This window comes from Andrographis paniculata, unplaced genomic scaffold, assembly GCF_009805555.1.
Source record: "Andrographis paniculata isolate CXL003 unplaced genomic scaffold, ASM980555v1 Contig21END, whole genome shotgun sequence".
Lineage (NCBI taxonomy): Eukaryota > Viridiplantae > Streptophyta > Magnoliopsida > Lamiales > Acanthaceae > Andrographis > Andrographis paniculata.
Genome location: NW_026137502.1, coordinates 3,133,196 through 3,155,110, shown reverse-complemented (window position 1 = coordinate 3,155,110; position 21,915 = coordinate 3,133,196). Strand labels below are relative to the sequence as shown.

Genomic DNA, 21,915 nt, shown 5'->3' with positions numbered 1-21,915 from the left:
ATATAAATATATTCAGTTTGTTAATCAAAACTAAATAAATATAAAATATATACTGCTCCATTCGGCTCTAAATTAATATTTGATATCGGCTCTAAATTAATATTTGATAACGCAAAAGGTAGATGTGGCCCTTAGAAAGGGACAGAGAGAACAATATTTATAGTCAAACCAAATTTGTTTGATTAATCGAAAATTAAATTTGATTCGGTTCAACGGCTTGATTTAGTTTTTTCCCACCCCGACTTGGCAGGCCTTCTCAACTCCTTCCATAGACAACTTGTGGGAGATGGTACAGTAGAAGCCTAACAAATTTGATTCCATCACAATCTTCAATACTCCTCTAAAAATAATGCTCTTGATTGAATCAACAAATTTTTTTCTAAGATCGCAAAGGGAGTGTAGTTCAAGCAATTGAATGCTTCCTTTATATGCTTCAGATTGGGAGTTCGATATTGTATAGCTACTATCTACCTGCACATCTAACAAATGATTTAGAAACAAAAAGACCGTTGAGTCGGAGACAAAATTAGCCACACATTACTTGTGTTCCAAATTCATAATCAGTTAGATTCGTCTTCTGTTATCCGTCTGCACCCTCTTGGAAGAACTACCTTCCGATGGCAGAGAACTTGATCGTATCTGAAGAGGAATTGAGCGCGACAATGTAAAGCTCATAGAATCAATCGTGCTGAGGAAAGAAAAGGGACATAATTATTGGTTCAGCAGCATACCTTATCAAGCTTGTCCCTCACATGATGAACTGTTCGGTTCATAGATTCCGAGGGGAAATATTCCTGAAAAATCATTCAAATGAGGTCACGGTTCATTGAATGTTGTCTTTAGCAAGAAATTATACGGTTGGGGAAACAACAATTCATCCGATAATCATTCTTAGTCAATCAATGTTCGGGATGAGTTTCCTGGTTCGTCATCGATCATTTGTTTCGTCGGAATGAAAATTGAAATCAACAAGAAGATGCTGCAATGGCATTCATTGTTATGTAAATTATCACTAATGTTTCATACAAATTTTAAGTAGAGCTGGCAAAAATTAACCAGACGCGACAACTCAATACGAAATAATTGTGTTTGGGTCAAATATTTCAACCCAATTATGTATGCGTGTTGATACGAACTCGACACGATAATAAACGGATCGGGTTAGGATTGAGACTCTCAACTCGAATTCAATACGGCAACCTGATTATAATATATTCATATTGATTAATATATTTATTATATATGTAAAACAATTATAATTTAATAATTTGTTCATATATTAATTTAATTTAAGTTCAATTTTAAATAGTTCAATCTAATTCATTGTACACATTAAGCTCGAACCAATAAACACTAATATGACAACACGACAAAACTTTTTAATTTGAATCAAGAATTTCGACTTAATTATGAACCCGACACGATAATAAACGGGTCAACACGACAATAAATGAGTCAGGTTAGGATTGAGTGATTTAACCGATTTAAAGTATTCAACCTGACATGAATCGACCCATTGCCAACTTTAATTTTAAGAACCGAAGAAGCAGAAGCATCTCCTTCAACCCCACTTATGTTTAAAGCAACTGAAAACCTGAAATTTTCGAACACTACTCTTCCCATGACCCTAACTAGAATAAACCCCACATATGAATTTTTACCATCAGGCGAACATACCACTTGATAAGCACTATAGCAAAAGAAACGAAATTCAACAAGTACACTAACCTTATCAGTGGAAACAGATGGCTTGGAAGGTGCACCCCGACTGACTGTAGTTTTCAACTCACTAAACGACTGCCTACAATAAGAAAAACAAAATAAGAATCTTTCTCAAGGTAAAGAAATATGGAAAATTTCTCGTGGGTCTTATTCGAAATATGCCTGAAAACACCTTTGAGCCAAGGAAGATGCTGTAGGCGAAGAATCGTTCAGCAAAGTCGTAGAAGCTGGCAAAGGTTCGGTCAAAGAATCATAAGGGCGTTTAGACCTTCCAGCTGAAATTAATCGAGATTCAGCCGTGTTAACTCTAGGTTGGATAATGCAAAGGGCATATAAAAGAGAAGAACATAATGCATAACTCGCTTCACTGTCCACTTACGGTTCAATCGTGCTAGAACTTCCTTTCTCCTCCCTTCTAGCTTCTCTTTTGTTTCAGAGATGCTTTCGTATTCAGGCGCATATGATATTTGTAGTCTGTTTCCTAGAAAAACGAAATCATCTAACTTCCTCTTCCCGAACCTATCACCAAATATAGTTTCAAATCTTAGAAATGCACATAATTCACAGTTCCCCAATTTGCCTATTACAGATATGAACATGCATTTGTAGTGATAAACAATTTGTGTTATACATATCATATCCACAAAGGACAACTGTCGCGTGAGGATCACATACATACATATATATATATATATATATAGATATATACCCAATTGAAGGTAAAGTATTGAGCAAATAAGAATACCTGGCATTACTGATTTGACGAAATTTGATCCAGTAAACATCAGTATATGGCTCACAGTCTTCGGCATCCATAGGTTTACATCTGAACAGATAGTAACAACATTATTATCTAAATCAAAACTTTCAGATGACTCAGTTCTACTAGCAACAGAATTCGAAATTAAAAAAATCATTATTTTCTTTCTCAAGCATTCAAAACTCGTTATGATATCAACGATTGAGTCTACACTCTACCATTCATACAAATTTAAGCGCATATAGAAGGACAGATGCTTACTCTTCCACTTCCCCATAACTCGAAAATAATTTCAAGACCTGATCCCCACATCCCAAAGATGGAATGTTCCTCACAATTAGATACCTGCAGTATATAATAAAAGAAATTTTCTCAAAAACTAAAATACAAATTTTCAGTCAAGAAACAACAGCCAACTACATACTTGGATTCGTCACAAACTGTATAGACGCGAACTGCACGAGGCTCATCTTTGTACTTAGGCATCCTCCTTGATCGATGAAGTCTCCTTGTCCAGAATGTTGATTAAGCTAAAAGAAAAATAAAACCAAAACAGGCAGGTTTAAGAAAGAGAAATGACTCATAAATGGCTGTCAATTTATTCTAGTTACATGGATTTTGATTTAATATATTAACACACTGTTAAAAAGCTTTAAACCAATTAAATTCCTGTGTATCAAAGTCAAAGTCAAACTCAATGAATTCAAGGTACACTCATATCTTCGGTTTCAACTTGTTTTATCGGATATTGCCAAGTCCACAAAATATCTATCATTAGGACTTGCTACGGTCAGGATAATTCAGTCAAACTCGAGATAATTCGAAAGTTCAAAAAAATCCACAAGGTGTTCAATGTGGTCGTCATTAATCCATGATTAAAATCTTGATTTCAAAGTTAAGGAAGGCGCCATCCTGCCGTCACCCTGTTAAGTGGATATAAACCCGAACTCCTACACACCCTTCTTGCATCCATTAGGATCGCGATTGAGGTTAGCATATGAATTCCTAAATTACCAGAAAACAATACAGAGGGTCAGACCCCAATATAGAACTAATCCAACACCAATTTAAAAAGCTTGTTATGCCTTCACACCCTCGCATTAACCACCCTTTTCTTCCAGCAAATTGGCAATACAAAGACGATATGATAAAAATAAAAATAAAAATAAAAATAATAATAATAACACACCTATGTCAACCCATGACTTCTCAAGTGTATTAAAAAATCCATTTAAATAAGTTTACCCCAACACTCAATTCTTTTCAATGGGATTTTGAAATTCATTACTTGGAATAGTGAGTTTCGCATCCAAATATCCAAAACGTGAAGGAATTTAAATCTCTTTGAAAGGAATTAAAGCCAAGTATCCATACCAATGACCGCTTTTAATTCACAACCCAAAAACTGAAGTATACTATTTTGCACAAATATAGAAACTGCAGGCATTATATATTAGCATGCTAACACGAAAAATAATCGTGTTAATAATAATAAGGTAGCCAAAATTCCCTATATATATATCACAACTTAACCACATTAAGCAATAGGCTACCAAATCAAGACTTGATGCATTTTGAACCAAGACTGATCTTGAACTCTTAAAATTACATGAAAAGTAAATGATTTTAAATTTCCAGAGTATCCAAATGCTCGAATCCACTAAAATACATTCCAAAACTCAACTTAACATGTGTTTATTCCAAAAGCTTCTGTGGCTTAGAAGACAAGTTTGAAACCAAATCAAGTCCAAACAAATGAGTTCACAAAGAACATAAGAAAAACACATTCTCTAATGCAGCAAACCATAACGAAGATTCGACCAACTTCAAACCGTTTTGTAAAAAATTACAATATATTCTCCAAATTTATTCTTATACAACACAAATAACCTCATTTACAGCACCCAAGTTAAGGCAACAACATTAACAATAACGATTACTCACGATAATTAACTAACATACTCCAAGGCATAAAATTAATAATAATAAAACATCGTTAATATACCTAGACGGGACAGCTACACGTCCGGCGGTCACAAGAATGGTTCTACTTTAGTCCAAGCTCGCCGGAGTTTCTGCCCAGCACCAAACTCCATCCAAGACCGTTGTCACTGCTGGAGAAACCCTGCCAGAAACCACCGACGTACGTGGCGCGTCTCCTCACTCGCCCCACTCACTGCTCCGAGAACACGATCGGATGCCGGAAATCAGACTCGACGGAGGATGTCGCACCGCTGCTGCCCTGATCGATCGCCGCCGGAATTCAAAGACGATTGAAAAGCTGATGCCCCTCACCGCCGTCACTCAAACCTTGGTCTCTTCGGGATTTGACATTATTTGGATCTTATATGGGTCGGGTCATGGATTATCGTGGGTTGGTTGGGTTTGATTTAGGTAGACTTGCAATCCGGTTCTGAACTGCCGGTTCTCTGATTTTCGAACCGGCTGTTACGGTGCAAGTCCGAAATCGGATTCCGTTCGAACCGAAACCGTCGTTTAAGGTTGGATTTCGGTTTGTGTATCCGCCAGTTCAAACCGCTGGTTTACGGTTTGAACCGGAAATTCGGTCATATTTATACCAGCGGCGGCGACGGCGAAATGTAAGAAACTGGTGTCGTTGCGGCGGCTGGGGAGTGGATGTATTAGGTCAAATTTTTAATTAAAAATAATAATAATTCATTTATAATTATTTTTCTTTATTTTAATTCAAAAGTTAATTTAATTATTTGTTAAATTTATTATTTTAAATTATTTTTATATTATAATAATTTAATCAATTATTATTTATATAATTTTTACATAATAAATATATATTTAAATAAAAAATAAAAATGATTATTTTTTTAATAAAATTCAAATTTTAAAAAAATAGAAAATTAAAAAAAAAATCAAAATAAATATACAAAAATATGCCGTTCAAATGGTAACTCTAACGATTTTTAATCTGTAATCCAAATTATTATTGAAAAAGTTCGATTTTGTTTTAATATTTCAACAAGTTGTAATCGGCCTTTTGAACCATTTGGGCAAGTCTAAACGTTATCCGGTATCGATCCACCAGTTTTGAAGCTGCCGGAACCGTCTATAAATTGGAACCAAAATCGAATTTATAATCATTCGTTTCAATTCTAGTTTTTTGAGACCGTAAATTATCTATTTTCAGTTTAAATCAATAATTTCGATTTTTTTTTATTATTTTAAACCCTAATGTGAAGATGTGAACGACACATCTGGGTATAGCTAACCGGTTGTAATTTGGGGAACAATGGCAATTATGGCAAAATGAAAAAAAAAAAAAAAAAGGAAACAGTAAAAAAATAATAAATAAAAAAAGATTATAGAAAAATTCAGCATCATTAAACATTAAGAGTATAGATACACACTTTATAAATACATACATATGACAAATAGTCATCAGTATATACAGGTGGCAAATAGTCATCAGCATCACAAATCAAACATTATCAAACATTGGGTGTATAGATAGATACACACTGGAAAATGATTTACCAGCATCAGCTCCCTACTCCAACCCGGCATCATCAAATATTGAATGTATAAATACACTTATATATTTATAAAGTTACGTATTTATAAAATCACTTTATAAATACACATGTGACAACGGATCACCAGCATCAGTGTTCCTGCTCTAACCCAACATCATCAAATATTAGATGTATAGATACACACGTGGCACCGAATCACCAACATTGGTGCTCTTTGCCCCAACTCGGCATCATCAAACATTGGATGTATAAATACACACTTGTTTATCTATAAAGTCATCAGTACTCTATTTCTCAATCCAACATCATGAAATATTGGGTATATAGATACACATGTGATAGCGAATCACCAACATCAATGTCCCTGCCCAAACTCAGTACTATCAAATACACACATGGCAGCAAATAACCAGCTTCAGTGCTTCTGCCCCAACAAACATCGTCAAACATTGGGTGTCTAAATACACACGTGACAGCGGATTACTGGCATCAGTACTCTCTGCTTAAATCCAGCATCATCAAACATTGAATGTATAGATACACACATCACATCGGATCACCTACATTAGTGGTCCCTACCCCTACCCAGCATCATCAAACATTGAGTGTATAGATACACACATGTGTATTTATAAAGTTACTTTATAGATACACATGTGACAGCTGCTCGCCTGTATCAATGCTCTCAGCCCCAACTCAACATCATCAAACATTGGGTGTATAGATATATACATGACAATGGATCATCAACATCAGTACTCCATACATCAACCCAACATCATCAAATATTTGGTGTATAGATACATATGAGTATCTATAAAGTCACTTTACAAATACACATGTATATGTAATAGTGGATTACGATCACCGGTATTCCCTGCCAAACAAAAAATTATCAAATATGGACTGTATAGATACATATGTGGCAGCAATCACCAACATCAGTGCTTCATGCCCCCATTTAGCATTATCAAACATTTGGTGTATTGATACGCGCGTGGTAGCCGGGTTACCAGCATCAATGTTCTCTGCCCCAAACCAAAATTATCAAACATTAGATGTATAGATACACACGTGGCAACGGATCACTAACATCAGCACTCCTTGTCCTAATATTGAGTGTATAAATACACATTTATGTATGTATAAAGTCACATTATAAATACACATATAGCAGCAGCGGGTTTCATGCCCAAAATAATATCATTAAACATTGGGTATAAAAAGCCAATGTTAGCACTATAAAAAAACACATCATCATACAACAACCATATTAAAAAATTAGTATGTTATTGTATCTTAAATAGCACAATAGAATATTATACGTAGTATATTCTTATTTTTTAAATAAAAAAAAATCATTTAAAATTATAATCATATCCTTAATATTAATCTCAACTATTAGATTAATTGCTAATCCAATAAATTAAAACTAATTAACCCAAATGAGAGACTAACCAAAGCTATAATTAAAATAAATGTTAAAAATGGAAAGTAGACATGAAACATACAAATAATATATAATAAGTTATTTTGGAACTCTTACCATAAAATGCCTATTGATGTATTTTGTGGACTATTTTGGATTGTTTTATATTTTAAAATTTTTTAGGTGAAAATAGATACTACGAGTGATACTTAAAATGCAAAAGATATAATGGATCGTGGATGTGATAATTAATTTGGAGAGAAAAATAAAAATCCGTTTTATATTAAACAGTATAAAATTTTAAAATAATAATAAAGAAATAAATAAATAAATTTGTGATTTTCTAAAGTCTATTGGAAAAAGTTGCATCTCCTTTAGCTAAAAAATACTTTAAGGGTATGTTTGTTTGGGGATTGGATTTTAAATACACTATTTTTTTTTTTTTCTAAAAATATTAAATTAAACATTTATTTTTTATTTTTTATATTATACTAAAAATCAATTTTACATTTAAAACATCACGTCAACACATATTTATATCACATTATACACCTATTTAAATTCAAAATTTTTATTATTTAAATCCCAACTCAAAATCTAAAGCACCGAACAAACACACCCTAAATATATCTTGATGCATATAATGTTTTGAAAGTTAGGCTTGATAAATCCGACAAATTATTTTTCTACTCTTTTTTTTTCTTTATTTTATTTTTACTACATAAGGTGTATCCTCATAGAAAGTGAAGTTGGTGCTGTGATAAAAAAATAGAAATATTATTATTATTATTATTATTAATATTATTGGTGTTGTTGTTGTTGAATTAAAAATATAAATATAAATATTTGATAGAGATATTAGCCAACCTAAAATGATAGTCAAACTTTGATCTCCGTTTGGATTAATTTCTATAAAGTACTTGTGACTTCTACTTATAAATAAATATTTTAGGTTTGTATTAGTTTTTTTTTTTTTTTTTTTTTAAGTAGAAATAGATTTACTATCTAAATTACAATTTTTTTAATAATAATAATAATAATAAATTAAATAATTATTCATTTATATATTTTATTTTAATTAAATTTAAAATTTATGTTTGAGAATATCAAATTTTAAAATTATAAATTTTAATTATATAGTAGATGATTTAATATTTTTAAATATAATTTATAAAGTTAATATAATTTGTCGAATAGTATTATATAAATTTAATTATATTTTTATTTTATTTTTATAAAAAAAATACAAATATAATTTATACATAAAATTTAATAAATATATTTTCAATTAGTTTAGATAATTAAAATTTTTAAATATAATTATAAAATTCTAAATAAATTAGAAAATTTTAATCAACAATATACTATTTACATTATTATGTCATATTTAGTCATTTTAACAGTTTAAAAGCACTTTTAACTTTATTGTATCCAAACAATTTTTTTATAAAAAGGTGCTTTTATAATTATTATCCATATATAAAATCGAATTGCTTCTGCTTTTGGCTTTTGCTTTTGCTTCTGCTTATTTTTTTAAGCCAATCCAAACATGTCCTTAATTAAATACTCTCTATGTCTCAAAACTATACTCTTAATTGAGTTGGACACGGTATTTATCGATATTATATTTAAAAGACCTTTTTGCCCTTGTGAGTGTATTAGTGTAAAAAATAGTAGCAATTGTGTAATAAAAATAAAAAAGTATGAGTAGTTTCATGGTAGTATGATTATTTATAAAAATAAGACTATTGTTTTGAAATAGACAAAACTAATATACAAGACTATTGTATTTGAACAAAAATTATTCTGAATTCATGTTGCGATAAATCCTTCTTTTTATCCACTTTTGAAACTTTGCTCTTTCCAAATCAATGTGCAAATTGATACAGACCCGCCGGAAAGTTAAATCACTTCTAAGTGCAATATATATATATATATATTTAAAATGGTTAGAAGAGATTTTCTTTAGGTTTTGGTTGATTTATTTTCTAGAAATTTTATGGAAGGATGTTTTGGTTTTTCTATTTAGTATTATTTATTAATTTTATTATTATCTTATATGTTGAAAATTATATTGGTAATATAAAAAATACTTCATTTGTCTTTTAATAATTTTTTCATTTTGATCCGCTTCATAATAAAGTATCAATTTCATTTTTTTTTAGTAATTGTACTATCGATTTAACATTACAAATATTTTTTCAATTTACAATATATTACACAAATGTCATTATCTTTTCATCATACGATACTAATAAGTTAGTTTAGTTTTTTTTTTTTTTTTTTTTTTTTTTACTTTGATTTTTACTACATTCCAATATAATACAAATATTTTTAAAATTCTGTAAAAAAAATAAATAGATAGATAGATATGAGACGAAGGAGAAATTATTTTATATTAAATTGTGGAACTTTTTTTTTAACGAATAAAGTTTATATATTATATTAATATATGTATATATTTATAAGAAATTATGCTTTCTAAAAATACAATATGAATAATTATTAAAACTCTAGTTAGATCGGATGTCGACAATGATTATGGTTGTGTGTGTGTGTGTGTTTTTTTCTTAAATTAATAGTAGAGTTTTTTTTTTTTTTTTTTAACAAATATTATATTTAAAATATACTTTTTAAAATCTAAATTCAATATATATTTTTTATATAAAATATCTATTAAAAAGAGAAAAGCATAAGTTTGAAACAAGTCAAATGTTTCATAAAGTACAATGAATTATTTAGTTGTTTTCGAAATGTTTTGAGAACTCTTTCATGTTTGTGTGTATTTTCATTTGGATGACGTGAGAATCCGCAGCCGCTACCCGAAGGTACGCACTGAGTAAATCTTCGGCCGAACCTAATACCCTGTAAAACAGGCCCGACGGGAAAATCACACTAGACGAATTATCTGTGGCAGGTAACCTGAGACATAAATTACAATCTATTTGAATTTTAATTTTATGAGCCTAATAATTGATAATTTTTTGAATTTATAACCCTTAATAACAATTGATAAATATTTATTCAATGCTTTAAAACAACTAAAAAGATTACATTCTCTACACTTTTACTTACATTTATTCTTTTGTTGCCATATCCCACAAATATACACATAACATTATAACATTTTTTTTCCATTTTGTTACATAAATAGTTACACAGATATTTTGATATTTTATATGATTATTTTTACTATAATTAGAAATATATACTTTTGAATGAGACAGAAAAAAACAATAAAATAAATATATTGAATTGGAATGAAGAAAGGAATAGAGAAAATATTTGTTTAACTTTTTATATTTTAATGAAAAATTGTTTTTATAAAATACTATATATTGAATATAATTTTATTTTTAATAAATAATTTTGTTATAAATATAAAAGATATATATTTTTTTGATATAGTAAAACAAAAATATGGTATAAAATGTAAATACACTCGTATAATAATTTTTTTTTTTTTTGATAATGTGAAAATATGTCATTTTTGTCTGAACCTTACTGTCTATTTATAATAGGCAAAATCAGACAGCATAACAGAGTTTTGAATGATAACTTCATAGTCATGAATTCACATAACATAAATATACATATATATATATATATACTAATGAATAATTGCAAATAAATAACATGAATATATTGAAAAGGGTGTGTTTGTTTGAATGTTTGGATTTTGGATTGACATTTGAACAATAAAAAAATTGAATTTGAATAATAGTATGATGTAATATAAATAAATATTGATATGATATTTTGAATGTAAATTTGATTTTTAGTATAATATAAAAAATAAAAAATAAGTATTTAATAAATTAAAGAAATTTTTTTATGTAAATAGTGAAAATCCTCCAAAATTCTTAACAAACACACCTAGTAGAAGTTGCACTTAATATTAATAAATCCTATATCAGATATTTTTTTTTAATTGAAATACAATAATTATGTTACTAAAACATATTAAAATAAATAAACATACATATAAATATTGGTGTATTCTTTTTTGAAAAAATTAATATATTACAAATATTTATTATTTTTATATTATTTATACTAATATTTTTTTCTTAAACAAAATACAAAAAAAATAAAATATTACAGTGAATCAATCCCATCGAATATTCTAACGACCTCAAAACAATTGCAATTAGTTACCAGCTTTCTCTTCCGCACGATCCAGCCGCCTCAATTACAGAATTGCGTGAGCCCGTTTTCCGGCCCGGCCCGGCCCGATCCGACCACAGCCTCCACGTTCCTTGCTGTCGTTGCTTGCGAGTCACACAAAAAAAACCCCAAAGCCAAACTGCTCAACACAAAATGAGCACAATAGTGTTTTTAATTCGTGTGCATATGGAATAAGTCCATGTGCAAAAACCCTTATAAATACCAAGTCTTGGTCTGTCTATTCACGGGTCATCTCGAACACAATCTGCGGCCGCGGGTGGGTCTCCTCTGTATTTGCACTTCTTGTTTCTATTTGAAATACAGCGGAGAGCGGGAGGGCCTCGGCTTAGCAATGGAGGACATGGATTCCACTCGTGCGTTTGTCAAGGACGTCAAGCGTGTGGTCGTCAAGGTAAGGTTTTTCTCTTTGAGATTTGCAGCGTGCATTGGTGTTTTTCTTTGCCACCGCGAGAAGTTGGGAACCACGCACACACACACATCAATATATGTTTTTATAGAGACACATTTTCATGCCCACCATCTGTTTGATGAAGTTTCTGGTGGATCGAAGTAATGGTGAAACTTGGTTTTTGAAGTAATTTATTTATGTATTAGAAACTAGGTTTCTGATTCTTTGGGATTAAGATAATTCTGTTGGAGTTGAATGAATTTAGCCGTTGACCAATGTGGTGAAATTTTTTGAAGGGCAAAAACTATGATTAGTTATGGAGCTTTTGAGATTGTAATGGGAAAATGACTTAATGTGGAATAAAGATAACCTTAGTTGTTTCTATGATTTTTCTGAAGGGCAAAAACTATGATTAGTTATGGAGCTTTTGGTGTACTGGGAAAATGACTTAAGGTGGAATAAAGACAACCTTAAGTTTTTTTTTTTTTGTATCGGAAAGATATTAATACCCAAAGAATAAAAGAACAAATAGGCCGTGCATACCCGAGAGATCAACAAAGCGCCCAAAAATCGACAGCTAGGCGAGGGTCCAAACGAAAGGACCTAATGTTCCAACAAGACTCAAGCAACAGACTAAACTCAAACAAAAATAGAACAAAATACACCGGGCATATGGGGAAAAAAAAATAATAAACTTAAGTTGTTTCAGTTTTAATTGGGTTATTTTTGTATTTGGCGATGGATTAACAAATGTGGGATTATTGCAAAAGTGTTGACTGTTTTGAAACTTTATATTTTTTATGATTAAGGTTGGAACTGCTGTTGTTACGCGAGCTGATGGGCGATTGGCTCTTGGGAGGTTAGGGGCACTGTGCGAGCAGGTTATTTTGCAGTATGTTAGCTATATTTCTTGAATATGTATGATTGGTGTTTAACATTTAGTATGATGCAGATTCAGGAACTGAACTCTCAGGGCTACGAGGTTATTTTGGTGACATCAGGTGCAGTTGGTGTGGGCCGGCAACGACTTAGATACAGGAAATTAATCCACAGCAGGTTTTTCTTCTTCATCTGCATTAAGATTTTATGATACTAATTTTGGGGAATTTTATGTCTGATTAATTCCCCTTTTTGAGTATGTTTGAGAGATGTAGTAGTAGAGTTTGTTGTTGAATTGAGTTGCCATAATGTCTGCTTTGATTTTGCAGTTTTGCTGACCTCCAAAAGCCCCAGGTGGAACTTGATGGGAAAGCTTGTGCTGCCGTTGGACAAAATGGACTTATGGCGCTCTATGATAATTTGTTTAGCCAGGTGATATCACAGAGGGGCTTTAATTTTTTTTTTTTTAATTTATGTTGGTTTATATTCTTTAACTGTATGTTGATCTTTAGAAAAACATGTATCTACATCTAATGAAGTTATTGTTTTATTTTTTTACATACATGCCAGTGTTGATGACTTTGCTCGTTTGCATGCAGTTGGATGTGACATCTGCTCAGCTTCTCGTTACTGATAATGATTTCAGAGATCCAGCATTTAGGAGACAACTCAATGAGACTGTTAAGTCTCTGTTGTCAATGAAAGTTATTCCTATATTTAATGAAAATGATGCAATAAGTACCAGGAAAGCTCCTTATGAGGTGAGTTAATCTGCCTTTTCGCTCACTGAAATATGTTAAGCTTACATATTCTTTAGTGCTGCATGAGACTTATGTGGAAAGCGTCCAGTGAGGTTCACAAAATTTCCCACTTTCAAATTTTTGTTGCTTGCCTGAATTGGACCGATTACATTAATTCAATGATGTTATTACTGTTTCCCTTTAGTAACATATTATTAGATGTTAAGTGTGTGTGTATGTGTGTGTGTATATATATAAGAAATAACAGTTTTGAATTTTGCAGGACTCTTCTGGAATATTTTGGGACAATGACAGCTTAGCTGCTCTACTAGCACTAGAGCTAAAGGCAAACCTTCTAATTTTGTTGAGTGATGTAGATGGTCTTTATAGTGGCCCACCGAGGGATCCACATTCTCAGCTAATCCATACATACGTTAAGGAAACTCATGAGGGGCTGATTACATTTGGTGACAAATCAAGGGTGGGTACAGGTGGAATGACAGCCAAAGTAAAAGCTGCAGTTTATGCTGCTTATGCTGGAATCCCTGTTGTTATCACCAGGTAAGCTGTCTTGCTGGTAAACAGTCAATTAATTGTCGAGCCTGAGGTTCATTTGTTTATAAAGTAAATAGTTTGAAGGTGAATGAATCATCTATATGAAATGTAATTTGATGTTCTGGATGTTATATTGAAATGTTGAAAGACTGTAGTCATGGATTCAACTAGGTGATTCATTTGAATGAGAAGAAATCACATTTCTTAGTTTTCAGGACATGGAGAATATCAATTCTTTTTAATGTAGAAAATTACCTGTTTGTAAGAATTGACTGTATATACATATATAATATTCTTCTTCCATCTCATAATTCCATGGGCAGTTATAGCTTAAATTCGACAGAACCTAGTTGATAATTTATTGAAGTCTGCGGTAGTTTGATGCTCCTGTTGGTTATCAGAATTTAGATTACAGTTTCTTAGCCTGTTGAATCACTCCAATACTTATATGTTGATATCTATCTCTAGGTTTAGCATTTCCGTACATACCTTAACCATAAGTCTGTCTTGAATGTTCCGTTCTTTTTTTTCCTATCTTACTTCTTTAGGAAACTCAGGGTATGTTTCTTTTGATAAGTTTGGGAAAATTTTAGTTTGAGTTTGGTATTAAAATAATGTATGATGGGATGTTTTGTGAGAGAAAAAATTGTAATTTTTTCGTGAAACGCAGAGTCCAAATAGTAGAAATGTGGGGTTTAGTGACTAAAGAAACAAACCCTCAATTATGTAAAATAGGGAGTTAATCTGGCTACTTTGTCAGTAACTTATAAGTTTATGTTATCTCTAGTAGTAAATAGGCAATTGAGAAAATTCTTTGCAGATCAGTGGATGGGTGGGATACAGGAATCATGAATTCTTAGAGCAGCTATCTTCTCATTGCTGGCTGATATTAATTTTCAAAACTTTTAGTATATGGCAGTTACTCCTCTTCTTTTTAGATGATATTGAATGTTAGCTACGGAAGTGGGATTTTGAAAGATGCTTATATATTTGGAACTCATAAAGGCAAATATACTTAGTTGAAAAAATCAATTCAAGAATCTTGTGTGATGCATATCATTTATATTGATGCTTTTTCAGTGGTTCCCGTTTTTTCTTTTGCAGTAATAGGTTGTGTTAGCTGAACCTTCACTACATGTTTGTGTGTATAGAAGACACTATTTGTTCCTTGCCCATGTATACACTTACCAAACATGTTGAAGTGAAGATCCTTAAGTTTGGTTATTAGGACACATAAACAAGTTGTTTCACACTTTCAACATCTTGATTGTTCAACTTTTACCTGTAGTGATAATTGTGCAATATTATAGTAAATCCTATCCCAAGAATGTGCATTTGTAAATTAAAACCTACATTGTTGCCTTCTCTTGTGAGAATTATTGGTTTGATTATTTACTTGTTACTTCCTCTTTTTTTATTTTTGTCTCTTTCTGTTGTTGAAGTGGTTTTGCTGTTGATAATATTCTCAAAGTTCTAAATGGTAAGCGCATTGGTACACTTTTTCACCGTGATGCTAATGAGTGGATCCCGAAAGGAGAGATTGGTGCCCGTGACATGGCAGTGGCAGCCAGAGAAAGTTCAAGACGACTGCAGGTGATCATTATTGAACCAGAGATCTTTCGCAATTGTTACTGAGGATAAGTCAAAATATTAGTAAAAAATTTGTCAATATTTTTTCTTGAAGGCTTTGTCTTCGCAAGAGAGAAATAAGATCTTGCTTGATATAGCTGATGCTTTGGAAGCAAATGAGAAGCAGATCATTGCTGAAAATGCAGCTGATGTTGCTGACGCTGAGCAGGCTGGATACGAAAAATCATTGGTGTCTAGGCTGGCATTGAAGCCCGGTAAGGTAAGATGGTCCTGCCAAAGCATATTTGCTTTTGCAAAATAATTTTAACATAATAGTTGTAGCCACGGCGCATCTGCTGTGGTGGTGCTAATTTAGTTGCATTCTTATACTATTGATTTGGCTTCACGAAAGTACACTTAGGTTGAACTTGCTCGCTAGCTATTACTTTCTTTTTATTTTTCTGGCATTTGTCTTTTTCAATCTATATAGTTATTTAAATTTGTTATTTATTATGTAAAACTTGTTTCTATTTTTATAAATTGTAAATGATTAATAGTATAAATATACTATATTATCTTGTGTTGACTTATTGTGCTGGCAGTCCATGGTCACAAGATGACCTTTGTACTATTGCATGCCACGCTCCGTTGGCTTCTATGGTGCCATATGCAGCTGTATATTTGATTCTCCACACTGTGCAACACTTATCTCTTTATATTTATATATCTTTATTCTGCATGTAGATTTCAAGTCTTGCAAATGCAATACGTGTGCTTGCAAACATGGAGGAACCTGTTGGTCAAGTTTTGAAAAGAACAGAGGTAATAGGAGATGGTGTAATACTCTTTTTTAGATACGACGAATATCTGACTTAAATTTACGATTATGTGAGTGGGGCGGGCTGTGAAGCTATGTAAACAGCTACCGGACTTGTGTTCCCTTTTGCTAATACTGTTTCTGAAAACCAGTTAAAATCCAAAATTTTTATTTTCTTAGTCGATCATCAGTATGGCGCTTGTTTTAAGCCCTACTCATTCTAAGATAAAAGGAGATTTGAGGTGCATGCCTTGATTTTCTTTGATTCATTTTTGATGTAATGCAAATATATATATATTGGAAGCTTGGGACAAATATTATTCGGATATATCTTGTTTTGATTTTCTAAAAATTATAAATGCAGCTTTCAGAAGGTCTGATATTGGAGAAAACATCATCTCCCCTGGGGGTTCTTTTGATCATTTTTGAGTCTCGACCTGATGCTCTGGTTCAGGTAAACTATACACAGCTTTGTCGTGGTTCTTTCTAGTTACTTTGATAACTGTACGAGGCACTTGAAAATTAAGCACTTCTTTTCAGCTTGGGACAAAAGCACGTGGAATTATTTATCATTCATTTGATTTTCCAAAGTCGCTTGTTTAACAGATAGCTTCATTAGCAATACGGAGTGGAAATGGACTCCTTCTAAAAGGAGGAAAAGAAGCTAGACGATCAAATGCTATCCTACACAAGGTTTTATTAGTGATAGTAATTTTATCTAGTCACTACTCTCTTAGAAGATTGTATTTTACTGTTGCCTAATATGCTGATTGTTTCCTCGTAATAAGGTAATTACTTCGGCCATTCCAGAAACCGTTGGAGAAAGGCTTATTGGACTGGTGACAACCAGGGAAGAGATCCCTGAATTGCTCAAGGTTTGTTGAATTAAATTTTAATTTCAACCAAACTAAAGATAAGTTTCTTAGCAATACGTGATGAAAATTTGGAACTGAATTTCTATGTTTGTGGCAAAGTTGGATGATGTAATCGATCTTGTAATTCCAAGAGGCAGCAACAAACTCGTTACACAAATTAAGAGTTCAACGAAAATTCCTGTTCTTGGCCACGCCGGTAAGAAATATTCTTCTAATACCCGTTTGCAAATACATTATATCTTCGATGATTAAAAAGATTCGGTTTTCCTTTCCAGACGGAATCTGTCATGTTTACATAGACAAGGCGGCTAGCAAGGATATGGCGAAACAGATTGTTGTGGATGCGAAAACAGATTACCCCGCTGCCTGCAATGCTATGGTACATTCGCTCCTACTACGATTCGTTCAAACATTCATGTTCAAATGCATATGATGGAGCTCTAACTAAGTTGCAATATTTTTAAATAAGGAAACACTGCTTGTACACAAGGATTTGGTGAAGAACGGCACCCTACATGAACTCATTGTGGAACTTCAAATCAAAGGTCGTCATCTTTTGGAGGCTTGTCTCCTTTTCCTTAAATATTTTCTATATCGCCTTAAGGAATATTAGTTCGATTTTTTTTATTTTTTTTTGGTTGATGGAAATCTTGGCGAATGATATTAAGTCGGTCCGAGGAAATAATTTTGCAATAATAGTGGTACTGGTGAGAATATGTTTCAGGTGTGAAAGTATATGGTGGACCTCGGGCAAGCTCTCAATTGAACATTCCCGAGGCACCTTCGTTGCATCATGAATATAGTTCTCTTGCATGCACTGTCGAGATCGTGGATGATGTAAACGCTGCCATCGATCATATACACAGTCATGGAAGGCACATTTTTTTGAAAATTCTGTTTGTATATTCGTTCTCACCTAAATGCATTTGTAAGAACGTTGGCTTCATTTTGTGTTTGGTCTTTAATGGCAGCGCACATACGGACAGCATCATAACTGAAGATCAAGAAGCCGCGGAAGTCTTTTTACGCCGAGTGGACAGGTGAGTTTTGTAATTATATTACTCCCTATGTCCAATTTGAAAGTATACATTTACTTTTGACGCAAAGTTTAAGAAATAATATTATTCCCACCGAAAGGGTGGCGCTTGTTTCTTGTACGTAGATTTTTTAATATTAGTATTATATTGGATTGTAGTAAAAAAAAAAAAGACAAAAATGCCTCTATTAGTATGGTGTAATATAAAAGGATATTTGTGTAATATATTGTAAATCGAAATGATATTTATTATGTTAGGTAGGTAGTACAAATTACTAAATTAGAAAATAATAATTTTGTTTTGGAACGGACGTAGATAGAACCTGACAACTTTTCAAGAGGACAGAGAGAATATTTTAATTGTAGTGGACAATTAAAAGTAACGTAAAGACAATTTTGATTTTTTTTAGTGTGTAAAATGAGATATTTTTTAAATGATTACTTTGTAATTGTATAATCTAAAACGAAAATATGTATATTAATGTTTTATCTTGTATTATGAGACTTTGTAATAAAGTGGTTTTGTGTTATCAGTGCTGCTGTTTTCCACAACGCGAGCACGAGGTTTAGCGATGGCTTCCGATTTGGATTAGGCGCAGAGGTATGCCATAACGGATTTCTTTTGGGTCGTTTGATTCTTGTCGATCCAATGTAGTTTCAATTTGTTAACCTATTTTCAAATAGGTCGGAATTAGCACAAGCCGGATCCATGCGCGTGGCCCTGTTGGTGTCGAAGGGTTGCTTACAACTCGATGGTACGCCTCTACACCATTTTTTCACTCCTTACTCATCGAGTAATTTACTGTTAAGTAAACGCATAGGGTGTGTTTGGCTTGTACTTTAGTTTTGAGTTATGGTTTAATATCGTTACATTAGGCTGGCAAGAGGAGGCGGGCATGTTGTAAATGGCGACAAAGACATCGTCTACACTCACAGGGTGTTGAATCCGTAGAGACAGGCAAGAATGTCTACCTTCGAAATTTCTATGAATTATAATGTTGTTTTTCTGTATCCTAATTTATTGGGATTCATATGTATTGTGTCATTTCTAATGTACTACTGCTTTACTGATCCCACAGCAGATTATGTATCTATCATGTAAGAGTCATGCAAGTTTCAAGATTTCTATGATATGAAATAAGTTGGACTGTCAAAAGACCAATTCTTGAAAACATCAATTCTTGAAATTTCATTCATGGATACTTGTTTGTACCTATAACAATGGTGGGCTTTCATGATCCATCAAAATTGCTGCAATTCGATCTATGCCTCGACGAACTTGTGCAAGTTCTTAAGCCAAGTTATGTATTCTCTGTCGTCTTTCTCGAGCATGTACCCGTGCAAGAAATTGGTCGTGCTGGGCTTGATTCCCCGAACCTCCAAGAACTTGTGGAAAGCCTTCTGCAAGTTCTCATCCAAGTCCCTAAAAGTGAAATAGAATGGTAAGTGAACAGCTGAATAATCAAGAATAATGACCGGTGTTCGAGCATTATGTTGTATTGAAAGAAAGAAACTTACGCAAAATCAGGTCCTTCATATGCCATTTGATCCTCGGAACCAGTGGGATCCTTGATGGACAATGTATCAATGATAATCTCGTCGGGGTATGCAGTACAACCAAACTCGAGAAATGGTTCATCCTTCACAGAGACTCTAACAACCAGAGGTATACTCGGTTGACTTCCCGATTCTTTCATCTCTTCCTCACCTTTGTCATCATCCTCATTTTCCTCGGCAGCAGTGAGGTCAGGCATGTGAACTTCCACAGTAATATCTTCGACTTTGTTATTTGCACGGGTGTATTTTCGAGTTAACGTTATAGTCTGCTCACCTGGATGATCTTCAATTTTGTATGGGAAATCCTGTGGAGCTTCCTCGACCTAGAGAGCAATGGAGAAGGTAAAAGACACTACCAATCATGCTGTGAATTGCAGAGAATAACATCAACAGAATCTCAAAAAAGATGCTCAATAAATGCAACTGTATCTTCAATTCGATGCAAATCATTTCGTTTTAAGAACTTAATTCTAAACAACTGGAAGAAGATCATTCTTGGTTGAGGGTTATGTGAAAATCCGTGGATCATGGAGTTAATAGTTTCAAGTGAATTTGATCAAATTTATCACAAAGGTCTCACTAATTATATCAAATTTAGTTCAGTATTGTTAAATCTGTCAATTTTTAAGTGTCGAAGCTCAAAAAAAAAAAAAAAAAAAAACAATAAACCAGAGGCAGATATAGCATATAGCACATCGAATATCCCAAATCATATAATCAGATCTCAAGGAATTACAGGCAATCGACTTTTAAGCCATCCTGTTGAATGAGTTATAACATATGAGATAAATCACAGGAAATTCCTCAGTGATTTGCAGAAACACAGTTAACCATCCAAAACTTTCGAAATACAAGAGCTCTCTAACTGAATCGACCCGAGTTTTGGAAGGAAACCAGGAAATGTAAAACACTTTCACCAAAAGAACAAGACATTGATTATCTGCAGGAACTAGAGAACCGTAAGTGAAGCAAAACCTGATCCGGATCCTGCGACTCCTCAGCACATTGGATTTCAGACTCGATTACTCGGAGAAGTGACTCATCAGAGCTTGGTTTGCTGGAGTACCGACGGATAAGCGACGGAGATGTCCTCTGAAAAAGGTCCAGCAGATTGTTGACTCCGGCGACGGCGAAAACAGCAGAGGTTTGGTGGTGGTGCAGGTATCTATGGACTCCGGCAGAGGCGGTGGCCGCCAAAGGTACAAATCTCGAAGCGGAGGGTACGAATTTGGCAGCAACAGTTCGAAGAGCGTAGTTAAGCGCCATTAGGGTTTTGGCAAGAGAGAAAGGAACGATGAGTTTTAGGGTTTTAGCTTTGTCTACAGTGTACCCTTAACTGTAATTTTCATTTTTATAAGAGATTTTCCTGTCTTCAAAATACAATCGCTTCTAGAAGTTACCCTTTCTAAAATACACTAACAATTTTATTTTTATTTTAAAATGATTATTAAAATAACAAATAAAAATATTACTTTCCCATTGGAAAATTTTAGTATCATTCTTTATAAAGAAAATAGAAATAAATAGGATTAGATTTATCCATATATTACCGAATAAAATAAAATGCTTATATTTTTTATTTTGGTTCATCATTGTTAATATATAAATTAAAATTTAAGTAAAATATAATTAATAAATAATTAAAAAATTATATTAGTAAAAATAATAATTAAATAATTTAATTAAAATTTAAAAAATTATAAATGATGAAATTTAAAATATAATTAAAATTTATAATAATATTTTTTTTAAAAAATAACATTTTATAAAAAAATAAAATAAAGTAAATATTACTCCCTTCGTCCCAGTTATCATGTCCACGATGCTGTTTCTGTCCGTCCCACGTACCATGTCACTTTCATATTTTGAAAAATAATTACACACTTTAATT

At 32.5% G+C, this 21,915-nt stretch overlaps 3 protein-coding genes across 8 annotated transcripts; 1 reads left to right on the top strand and 2 right to left on the bottom strand.

The window, feature by feature from the left end:
* Window positions 1-333: 333 nt before the first annotated feature.
* On the bottom strand, window positions 334-4,833 carry LOC127245136 (uncharacterized). 6 transcript variants are annotated; one of them, XM_051265859.1, is made up of 10 exons: window positions 4,488-4,833; window positions 3,405-3,487; window positions 2,907-3,012; window positions 2,744-2,827; window positions 2,468-2,548; window positions 2,102-2,241; window positions 1,885-1,997; window positions 1,729-1,797; window positions 732-794; window positions 334-639 (listed from the first exon to the last, which is right to left on the bottom strand). In XM_051265859.1, the coding sequence occupies exons 3-10, from the start codon at window positions 2,966-2,968 to the stop codon at window positions 565-567; spliced, it is 687 nt and encodes a 228-aa protein (XP_051121816.1). In that variant the 5' UTR covers window positions 2,969-3,012; window positions 3,405-3,487; window positions 4,488-4,833; the 3' UTR covers window positions 334-564. The 6 variants fall into 6 exon arrangements, with proteins under 6 accessions (XP_051121816.1, XP_051121817.1, XP_051121815.1 ...); XM_051265860.1 differs by lacking the exon at window positions 3,405-3,487 and having other exon boundaries at window positions 334-471; window positions 542-639; XM_051265858.1 differs by lacking the exon at window positions 3,405-3,487 and having other exon boundaries at window positions 4,488-4,831.
* A 6,762-nt stretch (window positions 4,834-11,595) lies between these two features.
* LOC127244915 (delta-1-pyrroline-5-carboxylate synthase) lies at window positions 11,596-19,639 on the top strand. The gene is made up of 20 exons (XM_051265509.1): window positions 11,596-11,999; window positions 12,806-12,877; window positions 12,949-13,052; window positions 13,205-13,307; window positions 13,475-13,636; window positions 13,899-14,176; window positions 15,613-15,763; window positions 15,855-16,019; window positions 16,484-16,561; window positions 16,921-17,010; window positions 17,163-17,249; window positions 17,345-17,431; window positions 17,531-17,627; window positions 17,707-17,810; window positions 17,901-17,976; window positions 18,156-18,306; window positions 18,403-18,471; window positions 19,002-19,068; window positions 19,152-19,222; window positions 19,344-19,639. The coding sequence occupies exons 1-20, from the start codon at window positions 11,787-11,789 to the stop codon at window positions 19,417-19,419; spliced, it is 2,301 nt and encodes a 766-aa protein (XP_051121466.1). The 5' UTR covers window positions 11,596-11,786; the 3' UTR covers window positions 19,420-19,639.
* On the bottom strand, window positions 19,540-21,353 carry LOC127244916 (uncharacterized protein At2g39795, mitochondrial-like). The gene is made up of 3 exons (XM_051265510.1): window positions 21,000-21,353; window positions 19,986-20,347; window positions 19,540-19,890 (listed from the first exon to the last, which is right to left on the bottom strand). Exons 1-3 carry the CDS (start codon window positions 21,288-21,290, stop codon window positions 19,731-19,733), a joined length of 813 nt encoding a protein of 270 aa, XP_051121467.1. The 5' UTR covers window positions 21,291-21,353; the 3' UTR covers window positions 19,540-19,730.
* Between the last annotated feature and the right edge of the window lie 562 nt (window positions 21,354-21,915).

Bases quoted from the DNA above. Each gene is read 5' to 3' on its own strand.
- LOC127244916 (XM_051265510.1), bottom strand. From the start codon at position 21,290: ATGGCGCTTAACTACGCTCTTCGAACTGTTGCTGCCAAATTCGTACCC. The intron at 20,348-20,999 runs GTTTTGCTTCAC...ATTGCTCTCTAG, and splicing joins AGTCGCAGGATCCGGATCAG to GTCGAGGAAGCTCCACAGGA. The intron at 19,891-19,985 runs GTAAGTTTCTTT...TTTCACTTTTAG, and splicing joins TATGAAGGACCTGATTTTGC to GGACTTGGATGAGAACTTGC.
- LOC127245136 (XM_051265859.1), bottom strand. From the start codon at position 2,968: ATGCCTAAGTACAAAGATGAGCCTCGTGCAGTTCGCGTCTATACAGTT. The intron at 795-1,728 runs GTTAGTGTACTT...ATGATTTTTCAG, and splicing joins CATCTGTTTCCACTGATAAG to GAATATTTCCCCTCGGAATC. The intron at 640-731 runs GTATGCTGCTGA...ATTCCTCTTCAG, and splicing joins TGAGGGACAAGCTTGATAAG to ATACGATCAAGTTCTCTGCC.
- LOC127244915 (XM_051265509.1), top strand. From the start codon at position 11,787: ATGTGCAAAAACCCTTATAAATACCAAGTCTTGGTCTGTCTATTCACG. The intron at 12,878-12,948 runs GTTATTTTGCAG...AGTATGATGCAG, and splicing joins TAGGGGCACTGTGCGAGCAG to ATTCAGGAACTGAACTCTCA. The intron at 13,053-13,204 runs GTTTTTCTTCTT...TTGATTTTGCAG, and splicing joins AGGAAATTAATCCACAGCAG to TTTTGCTGACCTCCAAAAGC.